General features: G+C 48.4%; 1 protein-coding gene and 1 long non-coding RNA gene across 11 annotated transcripts in view; one reads left to right on the forward strand and one right to left on the reverse strand.

The window, feature by feature from the left end:
* Kdm2b (lysine demethylase 2B) overlaps window positions 1–26,339 on the reverse strand; it is a 129,047-nt gene that overhangs the window by 62,010 nt on the left and 40,698 nt on the right. For 9 of the 10 annotated variants that reach the window (XM_038346739.1, XM_038346736.1, XM_038346737.1 and 6 more), the window contains 5 exons: window positions 25,153–25,246; window positions 24,286–24,439; window positions 16,663–16,778; window positions 10,620–10,746; window positions 7,821–8,305 (listed from right to left, as the gene is read on the reverse strand). In XM_038346739.1, coding sequence (XP_038202667.1) covers window positions 7,821–8,305; window positions 10,620–10,746; window positions 16,663–16,778; window positions 24,286–24,439; window positions 25,153–25,246 — 976 coding nt within the window. Of the gene's footprint in view, window positions 1–7,820; window positions 8,306–10,619; window positions 10,747–16,662; window positions 16,779–24,285; window positions 24,440–25,152; window positions 25,247–25,698; window positions 25,830–26,339 lie in introns of those variants that run through there. The other variant, XM_038346741.1, reaches the window with a different exon arrangement.
* Window positions 12,887–20,229, forward strand: LOC119825698. Its single transcript, XR_005287250.1, has 3 exons — window positions 12,887–12,949; window positions 15,736–15,944; window positions 18,305–20,229. It is a non-coding gene; the product is annotated as an uncharacterized LOC119825698 (long non-coding RNA).

A 26,339-nucleotide genomic window follows, 5' to 3' on the forward strand; every position in this document is an offset into this window, starting at 1 on the left:
GACAGGCATCAAAGCTAGAGAAACCCTGTATTGGAAAAATCAAAAACCAAACAAACAGGGCTGGAGAGATGGCTCAGTGGTTAAGAGCATTGCCTGCTCTTCCAAAGGTCCTGAGTTCAATTCCCAGCAACCACATGGTGGCTCACAACCATCTGTAAAGAGGTCTGGCGCCCTCTTCTGGCCTGTAGGCATACACACAGACAGAATATTGTATACATAATAAATAAATAAATAAATATTTAAAAAAAAAAAAAACCAAACAAACAAAAAAAGAAACTATAAAGCACAACAGTTCTCCTTTGAGCTGCTCCTGCCTGATATTCCATGGAAGCAGTAAGAAGAGCAACCGACACACTGTCGTATGGCCAAAGCCCCACATAGAAACCTTCCAGAAGATAGAATTCAAGACAGAAAGCTTGGAGCCTTCAAAGAAGGACATTCTACCAAACACCAGAGCCTCCTCCCAGACCGCCAACATCATAAAAAACAGGAAAGTCTGAGAAACTGTCCAGCCAAGAGACTGAGGAGATTAAATATGTTGGGGTATCAGGGACAAGACTTTGGCACAGAGGGGACTGACAAAACCTTTGATTTAAGGACTGTGTCGAATGTACTATACTGAGATGGGAACAGGGCTTGAGAGGTTCTATTTATCTCAATTTTCCATAACCTAAAACTTCTTACTTGGTGAAGGGGTGCAGGCTTTTATTTCTAACACTTGGGAGGGAGAAGAAAGGAGCTCTCTAAGAGTTCGAGGCCAGCCTGGTCTAAGAGTGAGTTCCAGCCAAAATTACTTGGTGAGACCGGTCTCACCAAACCAACACCACCATCCACAAAAAACAGTTCTAAAAGTTAAGTATAGAAATTAAAAATGTTTTGTTTTTTAAAGACATGACTGTAATTCTGCCTGGTCTTGAACTCAGATCTGCCTGTTTTTGTATTCTTCTTATTTGGCTGGTTGGTTTGAGATAAGGTTTCTCTTTGTAGCCTTGGCTGTCCTGGAATTCATTCTGTAGAGCAGATTGGCCTCAAACTCAGAGATCTGCCTGCCTCTGCCTCCCAAGTGCTGGAATTCAAGGGTGCACCAACACTGCCTGGCTCTTTATTTTTTAATTGAATATAATTTTAAAGTTTTCCTAGGTGCTCTTGTATCCTAGACGTCACTCACATACCAAAGAAATCCAAGTTCCCATCTGTTTGGCACTTGATTGGCCACCAGGGGGCACAATGGGCCTTGTCTTTTTGAGAAATATTTTCTTTGGTAAAGGCGAGAAAGTCAGGGGAGGCATATCCTAATGGGAGTTTACTGTCTCATTAAAAAAAGAAAGAAAAAAAGTTCTGTGGAGAGGATGATGTCACAGGATTCCTTAGGCTCTGCCTGAATTTATACATTCCCAGGGACTGTTGAGCACACAGAATCAAGACTGTGTACCCACCCTGCCCCAGCCCCTAGCAATTATAGCATATAAGCCTGTGGCTCTGGCAAACCCAGGGCAGGCTTCCTGCAAAAGGATGGAGCTACCATGAGGCTCATGCTCCTGGAAACTGCCCCACATGTGACCTACCAAAGGAACCACAGGCTGGCTAGGCCTTGCCCTTCTCCCCTCCATGCCAGCTTCTCTCAAACAATTTAACCCAGGAGATTTGGGCTCCATTGCTCCCCAGGGCAGGGTGCTAATCACTGAAGCCCCATCTATGCAGTGACTAAAAATGCCACTAACAAGGCCGTGACTGGCAAAGCAAAGAGCACCGACTGAGGTGTTAAGGGAGGGTATACAAGGCCAGAGCTACTTGCTCGAGGGAACAGCAGGTACCAGTCTATCTGGGTCATCACCGAGCCCCTTCCTCCATTCCATCTGTACCTGAAAAGTCTCACTGTAGATTTCACTGTGAGCCTCCCCAGCACACAGTGTTTAAGCCTTAACTCTAAACTCCAACCCATGCAAATGGAAATGTCCAGTCTTGTGTGGAAACAAGGTCTCAGCAAAGTGCCCTGAACGCTGGGGCTACCTATGTTTACCAGGTATGGGTTTGCCTGGGTATCTGACTTCTTCACCCAAGTCCTGCTCTCCCTTCTTTCTCCTGAGGCTGTACAGCCAAGGGGACACAGGACACAGAGTTCGTTCTGTGGTCACGCTGGAAGCCAGCCCCTGGCTGCTCACTTCCTGCCTTTTGGCTCCTCTGAAAAGGTTCCTTTGAAGTCAGCAAGAGGTGATTTTACAAAGTCATCAGGGCTGGAGGTGGAGGGGTGATAGAGAACTGGCTTAAGATGCAGAAGGTCCTGACCCAGCTTCATGCAATATGCACACACACACATACACACATGCACACATACGCACACACACACACGCACATGCACACACATGCACGCATACACACATGCACACATGCACATATACACATACACACGTATGCGCGCACACGCGTGTGCACACACACACACGAGACAGACAGACAGATAGACAGACAGACAGACAGACAGGATAGGATAGGACAGGATAGGTTCCAGAGTGGAGAACTGCAAGATCCCTACAGAGAAAAAGGCTCTGTCGCCCTCCCCACATCATGGGTTCACCAGCTCAGACCTGACTGGAAGCAAAACTTTTTACTCTAAGGTGTCTGAAATAGTAACCATACCAACTCTAGTTTACTACGCACTTCAAGACCTTGCTAGGGCCTTACATGTGTCAGCCATGACATGGCTCTTACCTGCTCCTGTTTTACTGGGTCCCCAAGAACATCAGCAGCACAACAGACTGCGCAGTGACTGCAACCTGACTCCACAACTGTCTTCAAAGACAAGCAACAAGCCGGGCGGTGGTGGCGCATGCCTTTAATCCCAGCACTCGGGAGGCAGAGGCAGGCTGATCTCTGTGAGTTTGAGGCCAGCCTGATCTACAAGAGCTAGTTCCAGGACAAGCTCCAAAACTACAGACAAACCCAGTCTTGAAAAACAAAACAAAACAAGCAACACCCATTTGGACAATATGCTTTTCTTTTTAGATATATTTATTATGTATACAGTGTTCTGTCTGCATGCCAGAAGAGGGCACCAGATCTCATTATAGATGGTTATGAGCCACCATGTGGTTGCTGGGAATTGAATTCAGGACCTCTGGAAGAAGAGCCAGTGCTCTTAACCCCTGAGCCATCTCTCTAGCCCAGGAAAATTCTTTTTGTTGTTGTTGTTTTGTTTTGTTTTTTGTTTCTTGAGACAGGGTTCCTCTGAAGCTTTGATATCTGTCCTGGAACTCGCTCTGTAGACCAGGCTGGCCTTGACCTAACAGAGATCCACCTGTCTCTGCCTCACAAGTGCTGGGGTTAACTGTCCAAGCGCTGACTGACAATGCACTCTTAATTTAGAATTGACATCCACTTGGGCAGTGCGCTCTTAATTTAGGACTTTCTTCTCTGTTAAGTTTGGAGTTTGATGTCAGAACCATACAGCTGATCTCTATTTGGCTGTTGATCAAAACAAAACAAAACAAAATAAACAAAAAACCTTGGCCAGATATGTTACTTCATACCTATAATCCTGATACTTGAGAGGGTGAGGCAATATTGCTACAAGATTAGGACAAGACCAAGCTACATATAGACATATAGCCTGGGCTATAGGGTAAGACTGTGCCCCCCAAAAGAAAAAGAGAAAAGAAAAAAATATAGAAAAGGAAGGAAGAGGGGAAGGGAGAAGGGAAGGAAGAAAGATAAAAAGAGACTTCAAAATAGGAAAACCTCAGCCGGGCGGTGGTGGCGCACGCCTTTAATCCCAGCACTCAGGAGGCAGAGGCAGGCGGATCTCTGTGAGTTCGAGGCCAGCCTGGTCTACAAGAGCTAGTTCCAGGACAGGCTCTAAAAAAGCTGCAGAGAAACCCTGTCTCGAAAAAAAAAAAAAAAAAAATAGGAAAACCTCACTTTGGTCTTTCACTCCCACAGCCCTGTGTAGCCCTGAAATCTCCAATAGTCCCATAACTCTACTGTATTCCATAATTCCACGTGGTTAGATAGGTGACTTTCTATGCCATGATAACAGCCAGAAGAACATGAGATCCCAGCAAGGGGGCATGGCAGCATGTAGTTAGTGGTTAGGATGCTCTGTGCTCACTCTGATAAAGTCATCCCATCTACACCCTTGGTGCTCTCTGCCTACTTAGACCAAGCCCTTCACAGCCCCGCCACATGCTGGGTTGTATCCTGGTCATTCAAAACCAAATTGAGGATGACAGCTATATGCCCATCTTCCCCTCCACCAGGAGACACAGCCCTCTTCCTGAGTTCTAGCTGTAATAGAGACATTTCCAGGAGAGACAGCTTCCTAGGCAATCGGTGAATTACTTCACCCCACAACTGCTGCTAATCAGTGTGTCCCCAAAATTCATGTGCACTTGGAGCTCCAGAATGAGACTCTGGGGATGGCTTCTATACACTTAATTACGTTGGTGTGAGCTGCTGCTGGATTCATCTGGCCTGAATCCAATGGCTGGTATCACTCAGTGATAACAGAGAGAGGGAAAGCCACTGGCAATCAACCTAACCACAGGCTGCAACGGGGTGACACTAACTCTAAGTCAAACTGTAGGGAGTCGAGCCTGCTAGCAGCTGCCGGAGGAGAGGAGGAGCCAAGGACAACCACTGTCCTAGAGCCTGAGGCCTGGGTGTTGCTCTGCAAACACCTCAAGCCAGGCCCTGAAAGAGGCTGCTGGGGGTCCTAAGCAACTGAGCCTGTGGTGGAGCTCTGGGAAACCACGCCGGAGGTCAGTGTTCCCTAAAGAACGGATGAGAGGTGGGGAAAGAGAAGGAAAGGATCATGGGACAACAGAGGCTGGCCAAAGCTGGAGCTCACTGTTCCTCAAAGTCAGTCCATGCCCGGTCCCCTGCCATGGTGTTATTTGAACTCTTTCAAAAATTCCAGCTTTTATTGCATGTATTTACCTTGTAGGGGGCATGCACGGTCACAGTGCAAGGGCAGGGATCAGAGGGTGCCTTTCGGGGAATTAGTCCTCTCCCTCCACTAAGTGGCTTCCCGGGATTTAACTCCCATTGTGAGGCTCAGCAGCAAGTGCCTTTACCCACTGAGCCATCTTGCCAGATCCCGTTTCAGTTCGTTATTTTAGATTTACATATTTATTAATTTTATGTATTTCTCTGTGTGTCCGTAAGTTTATATGTACCATGTGCATGCACGGGCCCAAAAGGGAAAGGAGGGAGAGTTCCATGCCCTGGAACTGGAGGTACAGGAGACTGTGAGTGCGGGACCAAATCTGGATCCTCTACAAGAGCAGTTAAGTACTCCTAACCACCCGACCACCTATCTATCTAGCACCCCCTTTTAGTCTTTAAAAAAATCGTTTAATTTTTTTTTTTATTATATTTACTGGTGGGGAGGCATCCCATTGTATACCTATAGAGGTCAGAGGTCAGAGGCTAGGTCAATCAGTCAAGTCAATTCTCTCTCTCTCTCCTCTCCCTCTCCCTCTCCCTCTCTCTCTACCATGGATTGAATATTCCAGGAATTGAATATTCAGGTCATCAGACTTAGCCGAGCACTCTAGCTGTCCAAGGTTTCATTTTTCAGTTACATGTGCGTTCCTGTCTGTGTGTGGTATGTGTGTATGAAGCCAGGAGAGGGTGCTGGTTCCTCTGGAGCAGCACTTACAGGTGGTTGGTTCCTGGACTCAATGCTGGTCCTCTGAGAAAGCAGGGAGAACTCCAAACTATGGAGTCATTACTCCAGCCCTGCCCACATCAGTTTTTGGTCAAGTACCTAGGTTCTTCAGAGTGACCAAGAGACATGAGAATCTGGTCCCCAGAAGGATCAAGCACATCATGTCTGATATCTTTGTTTTGTTTTTGACTTTTTGAGACAGCGTCTCACTATGTAGCTTTGGCTGGCCTCGAACTCATTACATAGACCAGGCTAGCCTTGAAATCAAGAGATCCCCCTGCCTCTGCTTCCTGCGTGCCAGGAAGTATCTTCGTTTTACACAGCACCAGAAAATAGGAAGCAGGATGATGTGCCCAGGGCCCCATGGCAAGGAGTGGAGAACAAATCTGGACTCAAGGATCTCCTGTATTCCGATTTCCTGGCACTGCTATCCAGAATCAGTGAATTTAAAGAGAAGTATTTCCAGGCAGTTGGCAGAGTGCCTTCACAACACGCAGACAGCCCTGGCTTCCATTCCCTGCTACCACATGAACTGAGCACAGTGGCATGTGCCTGAATCCCCACACTTGGAAGGTAGAAGCAGGAGGGCTAGAAGTTCAAAGTCCTGCTGGACTACATAACAATTCTGAGGCTATCCTAGCCCAGGATACAGGAGGGTCTATCTCAAAGATCAAAGTAAAACGAGAGACATCTCTGAAGACCACCAGCGTCAGCTTTCTGGATATCTCCACAAGGTGGTGATGAGGATGACTTTCTTAGCGTTCTGCAACCTTCTCTTATTAAATAACAAATAAGATCTATTGAATAAGACAGTCGTTCAGCTAGAAAGCTAAATAAAAACCCAGCCAGGCAAGCCACAGCAGTCCTGTTCCTCAGCACCTGCACCTTTTCTCACAGCATTGGTGCTGGACTCTACGCCCTCACCTTGACAGACCTGATCACCAGCAATCAAATACAGCCTCAGAGGACAACAGAGAGATACAAGAAGAGAAAAATCTGGCCAGGAGCCGGGGCACTCCCTGCCAACACACTACACAGATTCTAGCAAAGTAAAAGGCAACACGGAGAGTTTAACCCGCTTACAATATTTTGGGAATGCAGTGCCATTGTTTTGTGATTGATAAAAATTTAAAAACTGGCCTGGCAATAAGTGGTGCACACCTTTAACCCAGGACTCAGGAGGCAGAGGCAGTCAGATCTCTGGGAGTTCGAGGCCAGCCTGTTCTACAGAGTGAGTTCCAGGACAGCCAGGACTGTTACACAGAGAAACTCTACTTTGAAAAACCAAAAAGATCCATCTGGTACCACAGACAACAAAATAAAATTAGTAAGTGATGTATACCTGGACTAGTGGTTGTCGTTCAATGGTTCCATATACTTGTGATAACAGTACATGACAACAGGCTATCTGACCTGAGCCCCAGTGTTTCACACTCCCAGCCCCCAGCTTTATCCCCTGACTGCCTGAGCCCCTGCAGGGCCACACAATGCTGCTTAGATAAGCTACCAGTTCCCAAGTTCAGTTTCTAATACCAGTAGAGAGCAAGTTCCACTGCCCTCATCAGATGCTGGAGCAGCAAGGGGAGAAGTCTTACAACTTCATAACTGCAGACTGAGCGATGCTACAGAAGCAATTCTGCACTTGGAGTCTGCACTACCAGAAGCACCTACACAGTGGGATGCCCAGCAGGCACTCTGGCATCTCTCCTGGATCCTCCTATCCCAGCTCACCTGACCCCCCGGGCCTACTTCCTAAGCAGATGCAGCTGAGATCATGGCAACCTCTCAACCTTAGGCTGCTGCACGGTGACTAAATAGCCAATGGCTAGCTATGAGGACGGTCACCGGCTCACACTCTAGGGAATCAACCCAGAATGGCAAGCTCTGTCACCAAGAGATAGAAGTCTGTCTCCCAAATCCAATAGAACGCTGTTGCAACACACCCAAAACCTTCTTTGGGAGAGCCTTGAGATTCCAAAGACTAACGAAGAAGCTGCTGTCACTCACAGAGAGCAAGCCTCCACCCAGCTGCTAACAGTGGTCCCAGATCCCATAACCCAGATAAGTTTGCCTAGCCAGAGTACATTCCCAGCACCCGGACCAACCCCAGAAGAGCTAGCTACCCCTACCCGACCCAGCCTTGGTCCCTACCCACCTTTACACCTTCCAGGAGGGCCTGGGGGTCCTCGATGCCCTCAGGGACACACTTCTTATTCTCCGGAAGCGACTCTAGTTTTTCAACCAAGGCTTTTAGGCCCTTCAGTTCAAATTCGGTAAGGTGGGTCCACTTGGTAGAGAGCTCGGTAGAAGGGGAGCCTGTGGGAGTCTTGGGGTAGTCTATGGGCATCGTTGTGGACTTGACACTTTCCTCGGACTCATTGGACAAAGTCCTCTTGAGGAATCGCATGGCAGGGGCTTTGGGCTTCTTCCCTGTGTGCTCCTGTTCCTCTGAGGGAGTGCTGGTGGGTGAGGTGGGGTCATCGGTGGGTGGCTTGGGTGTTTTATCTGCACCGTCCCTTTCCTCCTCTTCTTCCTCCTCCTTTTCCTCCTCCTCCTGGGGCTGCTGCTCACAGGACTCCTCCTCCATGTCCAACCAGGAATCAGATGAGAAGTCGTCTACACTGGCTTTCCTTGTGGCATCTGTGGGGAAGATGGTAAGATAAAATGATGATCACTTAACCCCTGCTGGAAGCTCTGTGGATTCCACTCACCCTTACTGTAGAGAACAAGGGTCTAGTCCAGGTCTCCTGGCCTATAGAAGGGCAGTAGTCAGTCATACACAGGTTCAAATCCCAGTTGTGCTTTTTCAAGTTCTCTGCACCCATACAGGGTGCTTTACCAGATAATGTGCCTGGCACATTATCATATACATACAGGTCACTCAATGGCAGGGATAAAAAGATAGACCAGTGGTTAAATACAATCACTGCTCTTGCAGGGGACCTGTGGTTCCCATCACCCATATGGGCAGCTCACAGCCACCTGTCACTCCAGTTCCAGAGGATCTGATGCCCTCTTCTGGACTTGACACAGTATCCATAAAAGCACATACACATACTCTTAAAATAAATAAATGTTAAAAAAAAAATTAGTCAAGTGCTGCCAAGAAGATTTAGTGGGTAAAGGCACTTGCTGCCAAGCCCGACAACCTAAGTTGAATCCCTGGCACCTACATAGCAGTAGAGAAAACAGACTCCTGAAAGTTGACCTTTGACCTGTGGGGGGGTAGAGGGGAGGGGTAGAGAGGCAGGGAGGGAGGGGGAGAGATCTCACCTACTCAGAAAGGGGGGGAGGAAGACGGAGGGAGAAGGGAGAAAGGCAGATTAAATAAATGTTAATTTTTAAAAACTTATTTCAATGTTTATTTTATTTTATGTGCATTGGGGTTTTGCCTCCATATATGTCTGTGTGATGGTATTGGATCCCTTGGAACTGGAGCTATAGGCAGGTTTGAACTGCCATATGGGCGCTGGGAATTGAACTGCTATCCTTTGGAAGAGCAGCCAGTGCTCTTATCCGTTAAGCCATCTCTCCAGTCCCAACAGATGTAATTTTTTAAACTTCGAAAGTCAATTAGTAGAAAAAGACCAGTCCAAAAACACCACACATGATAGGATTCTATTCATATATTATTAGCAAGGTGAGGGGTTTCTAGGCAAAGCAGACCGGTGACAGTTGAGGCTGGGGATGGGCAGAGATAAGGAGATGAGAGGTGGCCAGGTGTGGTAGCCTGTGCCTTTAATCCCAGGGAGGCAGGTTCAAGATCAAGCCCAGCCTGGTCTACATAATAAGGTTGTGTCTCAAAGACCACCAAAATAAAAATACCAAAAAAAAAAAGATGGAGTGTATGGAAACACTCCTTCTGGAAATAGACATAGGCAGGGCTGATGGCTATGCACACCTGGGATAGACCAAAGAGCCCCCAAGTGACTCCCTGGGATGTACAGCCCTGGGTTCAGTTCCCAGCTCAGTACCAACCAGCAATGTGCCTGAAATACCTGCACTGGAGAAATGGGGCAGGAAGACTAAGAGTTTGATGCTAGCCTCACTACACAGAGAGTTATTTCTAGACCAGCCTAGACTACATAGCAAGGCTCTATCTCAAAACAACAATAACCAAACCAAGCCAAAAAATAAAAATCCACTTCCATTGTCCAGGCCCAATACCACAAAAGGAATAAAAGACAAGACCGAGGGAAAGAAGGGGAAAGGACACAAGAATTAGAGGCTGTGAAAGGAACTGCACACACTGTGAACGTGAGGTTTGTGTCTTGGGATAGTAATGAACTTCAGTTCATCTTCCCAGAAACTGTCCCACCCGGGGAAGGAGATCTGGCTCTTACAAGCTGACCAGGGTTCCCTCTAACAGCCAGATGCAACTTCACGGTAGGCATCTATGAATCCAGGGATGGGTGATCCAGGGATGGCTGATGGCGGTGTCCCTTTAAGAACCAGCAGCAGGGGGAGGGCACCAAAGCAGAGAGCCTAAGCACGTTCCTTCCCCCATCCCAAATCCCCTTCACTCCCAAACCTGTGTTGCCAGCCCTGGCTCCCCTCCCTTCTGGAAAAACTTGGTCTGGATTATGGGAACTAGTTGTGTAACACGGGTCTGCTCCTCTGGGGACAAAAACCACAACTCAGGGTATTATAAGAAAAGTCATGTAACTACAGAGGGACCAAAAGAGCCTGGGTTCTTTGTCTGTTGGATGGTCCTATACTGGCTCCTGCATGCACAGTCACAGGAGGGCGTGACAACTGTGTTTCTTCTGAGGGTCACAAATGCCTTTCCTTGGTTTCTGTGTTCCAGATAGGAGGCTCACAAGCAGGGCTATTTCCTAAGAGGCTTCCTGTCCAGCATCCTGGCTTCAGAGAATCCCAGGGGACCCAGGGCAATCCACAGGCTCCATGACTGGCCAGACAGGCAGCTCTGAAGGCTGTAAGCAGCTTTACTCACCAATAAGCATTGATTCTCTCTGGTATTCCTGAGTGAGGTAGGAGCGCTGGGTCACACAGTACACGTATCTCTCCAAGACATACCAGCACATTTCATAGTAGAAGGGGTAACGGAACTTGGGCTGAACCTGGAAGCAAAGAGCAGGCAGGCAAGCGGTCAGTTTCCAAGAATAATGGGGGAGACACATGGCAGGCGGTTGGGTCCCTGAAGTAGAGCTTATCATCTTAGCAAGAGCATAAATGGCAAAAGGGAAAAAATGGGAGGTGTCATTGGCGGGGAAGCAAGAGGGAGGCCTGGAAGAGGTAGGTGCCAGCAGCATGCACGGATGAGGCGGACAGAGGCCTATGGAAGGCATCCATTTTTAGTCCCTAAGATACCCATCCTGGAAGGTGAACAGGGCCCACTGTGTGCAGAAAAAGTTCTTCCCTGACAGCTGCCAGCACTGAATACCTGCAAACAGAACCCCTGCCTGATCCCCCTACAGCAGACATGGGCTCCTCACTCTAGAATATTCTTGCATGGGTTCTGTTGCTTCTCCCTGCCACGGAAAACTAACGTCCACTCCCCGTCCTTACCCTTCAACAGCTGTTACACAGCCTCCTGAATTCTGGGAGGAAGGCTAGGACTGGAGGGACGCTGTGATTGTGGCGAGGTCTCGCCTACCTCCCAAGGGTAGGGTTCTTAGGAGCATCCAGTGTCCTGTTCCTCACATCCACCTACAATACCTGCTTGTGTTTTCACTAAGGACTCCAAGGGACACAATTCCCCAATGTGACAAGGTGAGACATCACTGGGGTCTGGTGGCAGGGTATCAGTGGAGGAGAAGAAGCAGCGCATGTAAGAACTCTAAAATGTGTGGCCTGCGAGGCAATTCTGATGGGTGACGGTACAGGGTCTACGTAGAGAAACTGGCAATGAAAGGAAGGAAGGAATAACACCATTATCGATGACCTCAGCATGGAGGAACCTTCCAGAAGCTACAACCTAAATGGACATGGAAGCTGTAAGGTGACTTCATCTCCCATTGTGGGGCGCTCTCCTCCTCCAAGCACTGCACAGTGGGTCTTACACAACCTCGTCTTCTACACTCATCTTTGCCTGTTTCTAAGGGTGTATCTGTGACGGTCAGAGACTCGCTCCTCACCTCTCTCAGTAGCCCTTAGCCCCACGTGCCCTTTCTGTGCTGACCAGACACGGTGCCCAGGTACCTCTCAAACAAAACCAACTCTGAGCAGACTCAAGTCCTCCATTACCTAAGACGTATTTATCTCGTATTCTCTAAGCACCATAGTGAAAAGGACCTCCCTCCCCGCCTGTCTCCCATTGCTACCCACTTAGGCTCTCAAGCCCTCCTCCACCTGGGAACCGGGTCCACTTCACCTCCCTGCCTCTGGTGATGACGTGTTTAGGGATGAGATTATGGTTCGCTGCATGCTTTTCAGCTCCTCTGGGAGATGCATGGAGGTGGGAGCAGAATCAAGTGTTTTCCTTGGCTCCAGCTACTTTCGGAGAAGTCCAGTTTCACTGCTGGGATGTTGGGATGCCTTTGGTCAGTTACTCATCAGTGCCCCTGGGCAGGAGAGGGGCTCTAGAGCTTGAAGCAGACCTTGACCTCCTATGATGAAGAGTTTGAGGGAAGAGGCTCAGCCCCATCCCGATTCCAGAGACTGGGCCAAAATATTCTGAAACAAATTGCCAATCCCTAAATTGCGAGCTGAGGAAAACAGACCCCCACGCTCAGAACTCCCAACAGCGGACTTGATGGAGCGAACACTTGGAACTTTTGACTTTTTAAACTTTTTTACACTACCCACGCCACTATGCCGTTGATGGGCACTGTGACCCCAGAGAGTCCTTCTAGGTTAGGGGGAAATTAGAGGGGGGGCTGTATTTCAAGAGAGGACGGCAAATCTCCCCCTCTTTGTTGCTGAACCCAAGGGAAACTAGCTGGGTGGAACAAAGATGGATGAAGGAATTCAATTCGGTTTTTTCTTTTTTTGTTTGTCTGGTTGGTTTGGGTTTTTTTTTTGGGGGGGGGTGTAATTTATTTTTTTTCCAAGAGAGAACTGCAGAAAAAAAATTGCAAAAATTGACTTACAAACAGGTTGTCACCTTCCACCCTCCGCCTTCAGAAGGTTTCAGCCACATGCCTGGGAACATTAAACACACGGTTGCTCAATATTATTTGGTGACAAACTTGGAGCCTCACCAAATTGAGTTGTTAACCAACCTCTGTCCAAAACAACGGGCAAGGCAGTCACAGAGAAGGCCTGTCTAGAGGACAATTCAACAATGGATCTCAGAGGCCCAACTGGACTTCCAAAGGCCCAGTAAGTGGCACCTGCCTGGCCCAAGCCCTTCCTCAGGGGCCTGGGTCATCCAAGAATTGAGCAAATGTTGGAGGAAGCTGAGGCACTCTCTCTGCACCTAGGGCCCAGGTCTTGAGAAATTAAAATGCAAGAGTGGGCGGAAGTATCTTAAATTTTGTTTTTCTCCTGGAAAAAAAATATCAATGGGGAAAAAAATAAAAATCCAATGGTAGGAGGGGGGAGGGGAAAGGTAGATAGTTTGCAGTTTCCCGACAGAGTCACTGGCTGAAAAGGGAGGGAACCAGAGGGGTGCCGGCATTACCTTTTCGGGGAAGGCTGTTTTCACTAGAGTCATTAAGGGAAAAAAAAAAAAGACAAGCATAAGAAAGACAGCAGCTTGATGAGTGGTCATCTGGACCACCCTTCCGGTCTCATAGCTAACTGGAGCTGAAGGGCATATGTCATGACTGCTGTGACGGAATTAAGAAGCTCACAGCATGGCAGTCTGTTCTGCGCTAGCGTTCCCATTCCTGTGATCTTCAGAGCGGGAGATTCCCAGAAGGAACTGGTCCTCTGTCAGCCCTTAGAGGCCTAGACCTGCCTGCACTGCCTTAAGGGGGCCAAGTATCACCTAGCATCTAGCACAGAAAAATGAAATTATTTTCCAAATGAGGGAGAATCTTAGGATTTGAGGACTAGATAGCCCATCCGAGGCCCACCCAGGCACCACACAGGCAGGCTCCTTTTCTAAGTCAAACCCACATTGAGGGGCGAGGGGCTCCTGCACTGGCCTGACTCTGGCCAACCTCCAACGTTTGTTCCCAAGCAAAGCCATGTTTTAGAACACTCTGAGAAAAACTATTTTCAAACCGCCATAACCTTCTTCAAGGAGCTGATAGGGATGGATGGAATTGAGCTGTATCAGGCTGACAAGTAGTCCTGACATTTTATCTGGTTTCCAGGACTCTCTCTAGGGCCTTTTGTCTGCTTTGGCTCCTAAGATGGAAACAGTTGGACCTTGTAGCCAAGCCCCTCTCCAAAGACCAGAAATCAAAGCAGATTAAAAGGCCTGCTATTGCTTCCAGCTCAGCCTGTCCCTCTCCCCGCCCCCATAGCCATCCTTACTCCAGCCCTAGAGCCAACAATCTGCTTCAGAGAAGCCAGATGGGTGCCCCCTCAGAGACTAAGGACAAGCGGTCTTCGGGGGGGGGGGGGCGACATGCATCTTGCTGTGATGAGATACTTCACCAGAACAAACAGAATGATGCCATGGGGGTAGGAGGGTGGGGGGGTCCATTACCCTGACTTTTGCTTGAGTGACACCAGTTGGGGAGAGGAACTAGGCTCCTAGGGGTAATAACACATGCACTGGGGGCAGGTGTTCTGAGATAGACAATCAGATTCCCTTGGGAGGGGACAGCTACCCAGCAAGGTGCCAGAGAAACTGAGAAATCCCAGTCTGACTGTGGCTTTCAGGAACTGCCTGCTAAGTCTGGGCCTGACTTCTCCTTTGAAGTCCCAGCCTTCCATCCACACCGGCTGGTGGCTGCTCACAACTAATGGCCTGTTTTTCAGGGTTGGCCAAAGAACCATTGGCCAGAGTACAGGCATCACGTGACTCAAAATGAAAAGTGGCCATTTGGGCCCAGACAGTGCCTTTCCCCTGGACAGCACAGAGGACGCACACCTTTCGAGAAAAGCAGAAGAGCCTATGAAACAGGGTCTGCAGAGGATCGTGGCCCAGGACAGTGTGGAAGTGGGCATCACAAGCCAGGAAATCCACAAACTAGACACACAATCACACCCTGGGCCCCCTCAATTACCCGCCTAACTTTGACTCCAATGTAGCATCCCATGAAAATGAACCCTAAAAACAAGACTGGAAAGATACATTCTGATCGGAGCAGCTGCAAGTATTTCTCCAGAGTCCACGCTCACCATTTTCTTTTCTTGGTTTTTCAAGACAGGGTTTCTCAGTAGTTATGGAGCCAGTCCTGGAACTCACTCTGTAGACTAGGCTGGCCTCGAACTCAGAGATCCACCTGCCTCTGCCTCTGCCTCCCACGTGCTGGGATGCAAAGTGTGTGCCACCACCGCCCAGCTGCTCATCAATACTTCTTTGGGGTCTAAAAGTCAATCTTGAGGCAAATCCCAAGTAGAAATGTCATGTATTCTGTTTATACAAGGGAGTTCTACTCAGTCATGAGATGCGCTGCCATGTGCTACAACATGGACGGACCTTGCATGCTGAGTGGAAAAGTTCAGATACAAAAGGCACGTACTAAGCCGGGCGGTGGTGGCGCACGCCTTTAATCCCAGCACTCAGGAGGCAGAGGCAGGCGGATCTCTGTGAGTTCGAGGCCAGCCTGGTCTACAAGAGCTAGGTCCAGGACAGGCTCTAAAAAAAAGCTGCAGAGAAACCCTGTCTCGAAAAACCAAAAAAAAAAAAAAAAAAAAAAAAAAAAAAAAAAAAAAGGCACGTACTAACAAATGTCTAAAACAGGTAAATTCATAGAGACTGAAAGTAGATTAGAGACCTCCGGGGTTGGAGGGAATAAGAAATGACTGCTAATGGGTACAGGGGTTCCTGGGGTGTATGTGAAAATGTGCTGGCGTTAGTGGTGATGGCTACATACTAAGAACACAGAACTTCACATTTCAAATGGTGAATTTCATGGTATGTGAGTTAAATATTTAAAGAAATATTTAAACAGCCACATTAAAAACAGAAGCGGAAAGAGGAGGGAGGATATGAAACAGGCCCTTCTCATCTCAGGGCTACAGTTTCTTTCTTTCTTTTTTTTAAGATTTATTTATTATGTATACGGTGTTCTGTCTGTAAGTATGCGTGCAGGCCAGAGGAGGGCACCAGATCTCATTACAGATGGTTGCACGCCACTCTCACCCCTGAACCCACCTCAGATGCCTGGGTGCATGTGATCAAGCGTAGCACAGAAGGAAGGTGGCCAGGTCCCAGCCACGGACATTCAGAGAAAACAAACTCCAGGAACAAAAGGTACATATGACCCTATCTTGTGAAATTTGATAGCTGAGAAAGCACCGCCCAAGTGGTCACAGGGAAGCCTCACCCCAGACAGCTTTCGAGGGGGATTTCGAGCTCAGCAGCAAGATTAGAAACTCCAGCTTCTTTCCATCAGACTTCAGTTTCCCAGGTGAACACTTAGCAAAGATATGACTTTGGACCAGGCTGGCTCTTTTTCAAGCCTCCCCAGCCCCTGCAAACTTCAGCAACAGGAACAACAAAAGAACCATACACCTTTCTACACAGGCAAAGAAAAAAAGAAAAAAATCGCTGGGTCCCTCCCACCTCCCGCTGCTCTCCCATGACAAATACACACACTTGCTCAGGTAGAGTTCCCACAAAGTTTTTTGTTTGTTTTTTGCTTTGTTTTTATGATAAAAAGTAGCTCAGCCTGGTCTCTGGCTAGCCTTGAACTTTGGATCCTGCCTCCATTTCCCAAAAGCTGAGACTTTAGGAATGCACAATGATGCCCAACTTCCCCACAGAGGATTCTGTCTGCCTATGGCCTGGCAGTGGACAGAAACTCCAGGGATTTAGGGATGGGCTCTGGTGGAGAATGTCTTGGCTACCTCCAGAACCGGAACCAAGGCCTCAGCTTGAGACCTTGAGACCTTGAGCAGCGGTGGGGAGAATTAAAGTGGAACTGAGAAAGACTAGCACAGCCCCCCAGGGGCAGAGGGCACTTTCTTACCCGGGTTCTGTCCTCAATCTCATAGATCCGCAGCTGCATGGGCACGTTGAAGCTGTGCAGGATGTTCCCGCCAAACACCAGAGAGTCCACGGGGGTGTATACCGCATGGATCCAACCTGGGCGGGAGGGCAGAGGGGGCACGGATGTGTAAGGACATGTGATGCCTGGCATTTCAGACACCAAAGCTCCTGGGCAGCCTGAGGAACTCAGCCCAGAGCTCCTAGAGGCCCCAGTTAATTCAAGTCTGGGATGCTGCAGGCAAGTGCCTGTCTTGAAGACGTTGATGCAAACCTACCTCCCAGGACTTGAGGTAGGAACTCAAGTCAGGATACTTGTCAGGAACAGAATGCCCTGGTCCCTGCATCCATGCTGAGCCCCTCAGCCTTTCCCTAGTTATTCCTTTGAATACTGGTCCCTGAAGGGGTCATAAGGGGACAGTTCAGAACAATGACCACAGAACCCAGACACTTTTTCTGCAGCACGCATCCTGCTGGCATGGACTCTTCCAAGGCCCATGTCTAAGTTATCTCCTTAATCACAGGCTGCTTCTACCCCGTTTCAGCCATTTTTTGTCCCCTTTAGTCTTCCCCGTGTACTAACACAGCCATGATAGATGTCCCTTCTACACACTGCCACTTCTTTTTTTTTTTCTTGGTTTTTCGAGACAGGGTTTCTCTGTAGCTTTGGAGCCTGTCCTGGAACTAGCTCCTGTAGCCCAGGCTGATCTCGAACTCAGAGATCCACCTGCCTCTGCCTCCCGAGTACTGGGATTAAAGGCGTGTGGCACCACCGCCCGGCTCACACAGCAACTTCTTAAGTGTGGGTGACACTTGTGACATCCCCAGGTGCACTCTAAGGGCTTTTCAGGTCCCAGTTTATTGATTCTTACAGAAACAAACTCTTTTCAACTACAACTTACAGGTGAAGAAACTGAGGTGTGTTAAGATAAAGTCACCTGCAATTTGAACCCCCAAAGTTAGCCTCTACCTGGTTTGTCACACCTCCATGGAGACTGGTCACACTGCCAGTGCAGAAAATATCAATGTGGCCCCTGAACATGGAGCTAGAGGGATACAGCTTTATAGAGACTCTAATTTGGAGATGTTCAAACGGGCTGAGAGATGAATCCCTTGCTGCTGCAGGTCAGTGGTGGCACACGGCTTTAATCGCAGCACTCAGGAGACAGAGACGGGGGATCTCTGAGTTCAAGGCAAGCTTGGTCAAGTTCCAGGACAGCCAGAGCTACACATAAACAAACAAACAAACAAACAAACAGAAAAAAAAGTCCCTTAGTCCCTTGCTAAAATTGCAGCTGACAAGGGAGAACATCCATTTCCCGCTACTCTGCACTGCCCCAGCAGACATGGAACAGACGTGGAAAACACACCAGGAAGCAAACACCAGGAAGCAAAGGAGAAATACGATGAGAAGTAAGGACAGAGGCAATGACAGGGACAGCCAGTGGGGAAACTCAGAGTAGAAGACAGAAGAGGACCAGCGGAGGGGAGAGCACAAACCGGAGCAAGTAGAGACCCTGTAGCTCTCTTCCCTAACGCGTGCTTAACCATTTCACGAGAGGAAAACTCTGGAAGGCCCAACCTAACTCTGCTCAGGCTCCACTCAGGTCCAGTCTCTTTCCTAGGTGAGCTAAGACATCAGTTCTCAGGCGCACAGTCTGCACCACCTGAGAAGGCCATCTGGAGGATCCAAGGCCGCTGCTGGACCAGCCCTCCTTGCCAGTGCGGGCAGAGCTGTTATCAGAGAAAAGCAAACCACTGTCACCAACAGCTGGACACCATGGGGTACAGGAATGGAGGCTTTCAGGTCTCTGGCTCAGGCCATCTGCTCTGTGACTCTGTGACCCCTGTGCCACTGGAGGAAACCATCAAGCTCTGGGAAGACAATGGTGGAGTCTAAAAAGTCTTACTTCTGCATCTGCTTGGTGCAACTGTATCAGGATAAAATCCTATTTGCAACCTTTTCTATACTGGGGGGGGGGGCATATGTACGGATGCACAGATGTGCATGTGCAGGTGTGCACTTGTCCTTGGAGGCCAGAGCCAACACTCTTCACTTCACTTTTGGCAGCAGGGTCTCTCACTGAACCTGGATTTTCCTGACTGCCTAGATTCTGTCTCTAACTCCAAACTTCAACCCCCAGTGGTGAGGTTACAGACACAGATACTGAGCATCTGTATACTACAATAAAAATAACAACAACAAACAGTGTCTCTTGCCTCTGCCACCTGTCAGGTGATCTTTGCAGAACCACATTTCTGGCTTTTCACCAAGCAGAGGTATGCTGTCTGCTACTGTTGCCACCATCACTGATGTTTAAACAACACCTCCTAAGACAGGACCGGGGATGTCTGGGGCCTCCAGGTCCTGTTCCTATGCTCCACATGCCTGCCTTCCCCTCTACCCAAGCCTGAGCCTCGTTCCAGATTCTCCCTCATTTGGCCATGTGTGCCCACTTGAAGACGACTGCCTTCCTTGTGGAACCTGGTGAGCCAGAACTCAACTGCTACAAGCAATTGCTATTTATGTCAGTTTGGAAAAGGACAGTGACCACTGTCTGATTAACCCAGACTCTCCCTGCAGGTAGACTTACATCTAATACCCTAACGTGTGAACAGAGGAAAACAGAGGAGAGGCGCCACTGCAAGTAGGCGGGGAATCTGTATGCCCAGCTACTCAAGAGATTCTGGAAGGTTCTACACACTTTCCTTCTCACCCGAGGGCATCGCGGGTGGGTCAGGAAGACTCGCTGAGATTGAAATGGCTGCTGAGTTCCTTTCCAGCCCTGCTTACACATGCTTCCACTGACTCAATAATGCCCTTAGGAAGAAACGGGGAGAGAGGCGTGGCATTCAAAACTCATTCTTCCAAGGGCAGCTCATTCACCACGATACTCTGGGAGGCTGGTGTCTATAACAGGGCAGGAGAGGCTGGCATCTGCCGTCAGCAATACAAAGGCAATGAACGCCACATATTCAGGCCAAGCAGCTGGGGACAATGAAGCCATGGAAGGAGCAGCGTGACCGATAAAACCCACTGCAGGGGTGATTTCTGAGACCCAAGAACAACAGAAGCACAGAAGTCTCACCTACAGTCCCAGTGCTCAGAAAGCAGTCTATGAGCCCCTTGGCACATCTGCCTCCATTTCTGAAGATGCTGTGGAGACGCCATCACGGAGTCCATGACCAGCCCACCCCCATGCCCTGGACACTGTGGCTGCCAACTAGCAAACTCCAGGCTGCCTCTGATCCAAGGGTGTGTTAAGTTTGTGCTACTTCGTGCTGCAAAATGGGGAGATTTTACCTGAGAAGCTGAACTGCTTCCATCCTCAGAATGTGGGAAGATACACAAGGCAAGCCCTGAAGCGCCAGAGCCAACCAGCAATGGCCCAGTTTCCCATCCCTCCAGCACGTGCTAAGTTCACCCGCTTCATTCTGCTTCTTCCCTGGTCCTGTACCCATTTTATAGGTGGATTACCAAAGGCCCCATCATGTTACATTGTCAAGGACTCAGAGCCACCACTATCTGTAGACCAGGCTGGCCTTGAACTCACAGATCCATAGGCCTCTGACTCTGAGCACTGGGAATAAAGATGTAGGCCACCACAACAAGCAAAACCTACTTTTCTTGGTTTTTTTGAGACAGGGTTTCTCTGTGAAACAGTCCTGGAACTCACTCTGTAGACCAGGCTGACCTCAAACTCACAGAAATCAGCCTATCTCTACCTACAAGTGCTGGGATTAAGGGTGTGCGCCACTGATGTGGGATACCCTTCTGTATGCTGTGAATATGTCTTATTATACTTGGTTAATCAAGAAGTTGCTTGACAGGATATAGCAATGTGGGAAATCTAAACAAAGACACAGGGAAAAGAAGGTGGAGTCTGGAAGACACCAGCAGCCACCAGAGAAGCAAGATGTGAGGTAACAAGCCACGAGCCTTGTGGTAAAATACAGAATAACAGAAATGGGTTAAGTTGTAAGAGGTAGTTAATAAGCCTGAGCTAATAGGTCAGTTTATAATTAATATTAAGCTTCAGGAACTGGCAGGCAGGAAACTTCCAGTTACATGTCACCACAACCTGGCTTTTAATTTCTTTGGGGGGGTTCCAGCAAAATTTTTGAGACAAGTAACATTGGCCACCCAACACTGCCTCAGGTTTCCAAGGGATGGTTCTTGCTCCAAGGCAAGGACAGGGAATACTTAAGATCAGCCTAAGTCTCTAAACTGCAGAATACTTCTCAGACATTTCCAGCCTTCAGGTATTCCTAACATGACTGTCACCTGGCTGGACATGCACACAAGAGGGTGGGGCTGTATCATATATCCCCTCAGGCTCTCCCTCACTGCCTGAAATCAGCCTGGCTCCAAGAACATTTGCTGAGTGCTTTAATCATGGAATGTGGGAGGTGAGTTAGAGGACCGTGAGTTTAAAACCACCCTCCACTGTAACAAGTCTGAAGTCAGCCTGGACCACATGAAATGCTTGCACACAACCAACCAACCAACCACATGAATATATTTTCTTGTTGAGCTGTTGGTTGGTTGAGTTTGTGTTTGGTTTGGTTTGGTTAAGTGAGAAAGTTAAGTTTCCCAGAGTCACATGGTCAGGAAGGGAGAACAGAATACAAGCCAGGTAAGTAGGTGTAAAAACTAGGCACACCTGGGTACCTAAACCTGACCCCGAAACTTATCAATTGAGAAACAGATCTTTGGTCAAGTATCTTTATTTTTGGTAAAAAGAGCATGGGGAAAGGGGCTTGAGTTTTCCCTTACACATTGAAAACAAAAACAAATAATAGACGTAGATTGTTTCCTGCACAGAATTATTACCCATAACTCACCTGGACTGTTGCTGCCAGAGCAGGAGGCCACAAACACGGTCAGGACATCAGAAAAAGAGATGTCCCTTGGCTCATCCTGATACAGCCCCTGACTTTCTATTGCTTGACACTCATGCGTGCCTCTAATGACCAGGATGAACCCAGTGGTCTCCTCACTAGATGCTCCTGGCACTCTGACCTGTGTTACCGTTCCCTCTGCCTCCACGATGGCCAGCAGATCCACAGGATAAACCCAGCAAGCCCCCTTTTCTGGGTCTTCCCACTTCTCAGTTCTCTTCAATGATCTTCCTCTTAATGGTAGTTTTCCTGGCCTGTCCAGGGATAGAGACTGAAGAGCCACCAGCGCTGAACTTACATAGCTCCTCTGTCCTCAGACACAGGAAGGAAAAGTGATACACACTGAACCACTCTAACCCATCAGCCTCCTACGAACTTTCAAAGAACTGCAGACCTAGTGGGAGACAGAGGCGGACATAGTGTTTAAGGCAGCAGAAAACATGTCTAAGCTTACTAGGGTGGGTTGATGTGTTAGTTCATTCGGCAGAGCACTTAGCCAGTGTATGTGAGGCCCTGGGTTCATTCCTCAACAGACCCTAGCTCAACAGACAGACAGACAGACAGACAGACAAATTCACTGTGGAGGCTGGTCATTGTGATATATGCCTGTGGTCCTAACATTTGGAAGGCAGAGGCAAGAGGATCATGACATCTAGCCCACCCTGTGTTATATATCAAATCTGTCTCAAGCTTGGTACGGTCCCACAAGCCTATGATCCTGGCACCTCAGAAGTAGAGGCAGGAGGAGCAGGACTTGAAGATCTTTCTAGGCTACATAGTGAAACCAAAGCCAACCTAGGTTATATGGGACCCTGCCTCAACACCCCCCAATCCCAATACACAAAAAAAGCTGACTAAAAAAGGAAGAAAAAAAAAGAATTAAAATTTATGGTCATCACCATGGAAATGAAAACCTAGGTCAGGTGAACTAGAATGAGATTCTCCAACACAGAAACACTCCTAAAGCCTCCTGGATTCCCTCAAGGCTCTCTCTGTACAAAACACAAGCAGAATACCATACAACTCAAATGTGTGTATCTATGGATCAAAGGGTTTAGATGCTGGGGAGTTTCCAGGTCCCAAGAGAACCTAAAGTATTCACTTAGGCCCCTGAAACTTAAAATCCAAATCTTGGTGCCGGCAAGATGGCTCAGGGGGTAAGCCTGGTACTTGCCACCAAGCCTGAGAACCTGAGTTTGATCCCTAGGAGCACATGGTAGAAAGAGGGAAGCAACTCCCTCAAGCTATCTTGTGACCTCCAAACTCTAGCGCCCTACCCCAATACACACACGAAACAAATATAGAAATTAATATAATTTTTATCTTTTAATGTTGCCTGGTAGCAACAAAGTAGGAAAAATAAAGACAGAAGTAGATTTTTTTCAGACTCGAAAAAAGTTTCCAGGGTGATGGTGGCACACGCCTTTAATCCCTGCACTCAAGAGGCAGAGGCAGGTGGATCTCTGTGAGCTTGAGGCCAGCCTGGTCTGCAGAGTGAGTTCCTGGACAGCCAGGACTACACAGAGAAACCCTGTCTTGAAAAAACAAAACCAAAACAAAAAACAAACAAACAAAAAAATCTACCAAGCCCTGCTTACCCACATGTGATACTGCTTCTATGCATTCATCCCATAGTGCCACACTGTATTAGATCTTATTTCTGATTAGACACTGGTTTTGATACCCACAAGGCACATTAGAACCAGCCTCCTTGACCTGGTCACTGCCAACTCCAGTGTATCTTTCTTAGATACCCAACACAATTATCCTTTAAACTCCTATCACAACTGTTTCCTGCCACTCTTTCTTCTGGTTGACATAGCTTCCAAAGTCTAATTACCAAAAAATATACAAGCTCCCATGTGTAGATTTGACACTCCGCCCCCCCCCCACACACACACATAGAACTCCCTGATTCCTAGGTCTCTGGCAACCTCTGTTGGTTAACTCGGTCTATAGCTAAAGGCCCTCTCTTGTCTGTTTCTACGAAACTAGAGGAAGGAGGTCTGAACTCACTAAGTCCACACAACTTGGCCCATTTTAAAGGAGAGAACACTGAGGCAGCAGAGCCAAGTGCCAACTAAGAGGGCTCATAACCCTCTCCTAGAGCTTGCACTGACGTCTGTGGGGTACTCATCTTCAGTCCCTAAGGGGCCTGTCATCTTCACACAGAAATCTTTATAGACTAATGGTTCCCAACCTTCCTAAAGCTTAATATAGTTTCTCATGTTGTGGTGGCCACAACCATAAAATTATTTTTGCTACTTTGTAACTATAATTTTGCTACTGTTATGAACCATAATGTAAATATCTGATTTTACGATATCTGATATGCAGGATATCTGATATGTGACCCCTATGAAAGGGTCATTTGACCCCCAAAGGGGTTGTGACCCACAGTCTGAAAACCACTGTTCTAGAGGAAGGCCCAAGATAGACATTCAAATGTCCCCAGAGAAAGGACCCGAGGCTTCTCTAAAGGCCACGGAAAGCCGACCCACAGGTATGGCAACTCAGGTTCTGTGTTTTCTCTGTACCACCAGACCTACTCTCAGGCCTTACCCATGGCTCCCCTAATCCCAAAGCCCACAGAAGCCCTCACTTTGCCTCCAACCCTGGCTGAATCCACAGGGAGGCAAGAGGCTGCTCCAAATGTTGGGGGAGCCAGTGGTTGACCAACCCCAAGCCTACACCAGGAACCTACCAGAAGGGATGAAAAATGTGTAGCCTTGTTTCAGCTCAATTCTTTGGCATCGTTCCACTCGGTCTCCCAGAAAGATGTCACTTTGTTTGCCTGACAGCACCCACTCCTCATACAGTGCCAAGTTGTGCAGGGTTGGAGGGATCAGCCAGAAGATCTTGAGAGGGAAAGGAGGCAGTTAGGCTGAAGTCTCTGATTTCTTCCAGACTCTGAACAAACCCCAAAGAGCCCCACCTACTTGGGGAGGGACAAGGAGGGTGGCAAATCCATCTGTCTGGACTCCCCAAGCAGGGGGGAAGGGTTCTGGATGCCTTTGGGGTATCCCCATTCCTGCTGAAATACCAAGGCAGGAATGCTTCCTGTGCTGGGTGGAACAGTTTCTCTCCTGAACCACAGGCTTGTCTGGGAGGTAGCGAGAGAAGTGGAAGGGAATTTCCTAAGATGTATGATAATAATAATAAATAAACTCCGCCTGTGCTCACTTTGGAGGAGGAAAAACATCTGGAATCAAGTGGGCTGACTTCCTCCCAGAGTCTCTTCCAACACTGTCGTTTAAAGTGGATGTCCATAAAGACCCAGATGAGCCAGGCACTCATGGGCATCCACAAGAAACACCTGCATCACCTACATCCATGCAGGGATGCTGCCCACAAAAGTAGACTTAGCATAGGCACACTGAATATATACCCCAGTACTTCATTTTCAGAGCGATGTCTATCTCTGGCACAAAACGTTCTTGCTCAGAGGCAGGCAGCAACTGCCACCTCTACTCTGAAGTTTAAAACCCAGAGACAAAGCCGAGGAATTTCATGCTAGAGGTTCTTAGGTGCAAACCGGCCTGAAGTACTTACAAAAGCTACAGATACTCACCTTCCCACCACGGAAAACATGGTACCACACAGAGGTACCTCCAAAGTCAATGTGGAAGTCAGTGAAACAACCCTTCACACTCATCAGACAGTACCTGCAGTACAGAAGCAGGAGTGGGGGCAGAAAGCACAAGTCAACCCCAAATCACAGGGCGAGCAAACCCTTCAGAGCCACCTGACCCGATGCCCTTTTATAAAGGTTGCAGATGGGGAATTTCCTCTTCTTATTTTAAAAATTGAAATCTAAGTGGAGTTTCCCTCCTGGGGGATGCCCCTGGGATCAGGTGACAAATCTCAAGCATGGGTCACCCACCCCAAAGCTCAGAGACAGCGTCTTGGTTTTTCAAGTTCCCAAGAGAACTGGCAACCCACAGGCCACTATCAGTTTCGACCACTAACCGCCCCTCCCCCCGCCCAATTCCGAGGCTTCCTTTCTGCTCCTTCACAGATCCGATGGCTTCAGCTCTCCCTAGCTGCCAGCCCCCTTTGTAGCCAGCTGGGCCCCCTGGAATTCAGTAGTAAACCACCTGCATAGTCTGCCAATTACCAGTCCCCATTCATCTCATTCATTCAACCAGTAGTCCAGCCCAGGAATGAAGCACAGCGCTGAGAGAAATGGGAAAGAGTGCAGACGATCCCTGCCCTTGCAGACGAGCCCTTGCAGATGATCCCTGCCCTTGCAGACGGGCCCCTTGCAGATGATCCCTGCCCTTGCAGAGGAGCCCCTTGCAGATGATCCCTGCCCTTGCAGAGGAGCCCCTTGCAGATGATCCCTGGCCTTGCAGTTGAGCCCTTGCACTTGAGACTACACAGGTAAAGTTAAATGATGCAATGGCTTGTCAAGTAAGCAATGAGGCTAGAAATCCCACCCTGTTCCGCATACACAAAACATCCTAAATTAGGGAAATCCGACGAGGAAGCACACAGATTAGTGGTGGCCAGGGGCTGGGTGGGGGTGGGATGGGAATGACACTAACATGGGTGGGGGTTTCATCCCGTCAGGATGAAAATACCTAAGATTGACTGTGTGGTTGCACCTTTCTGTGAACACACCAGAAAACACTGGATTGCACACTTTTTCTATGTGAACGATATGTGAGTTTTATCTCAAAGATGTTTTATCGCAAGTGGGATTGGAGAGGGGTGAAGAACTCCGGCAATAGAAGCTGGGTCACAGGTTGTGCATTC

The sequence above is a fragment of the Arvicola amphibius genome, chromosome 10, assembly GCF_903992535.2.
Source record: "Arvicola amphibius chromosome 10, mArvAmp1.2, whole genome shotgun sequence".
Lineage (NCBI taxonomy): Eukaryota > Metazoa > Chordata > Mammalia > Rodentia > Cricetidae > Arvicola > Arvicola amphibius.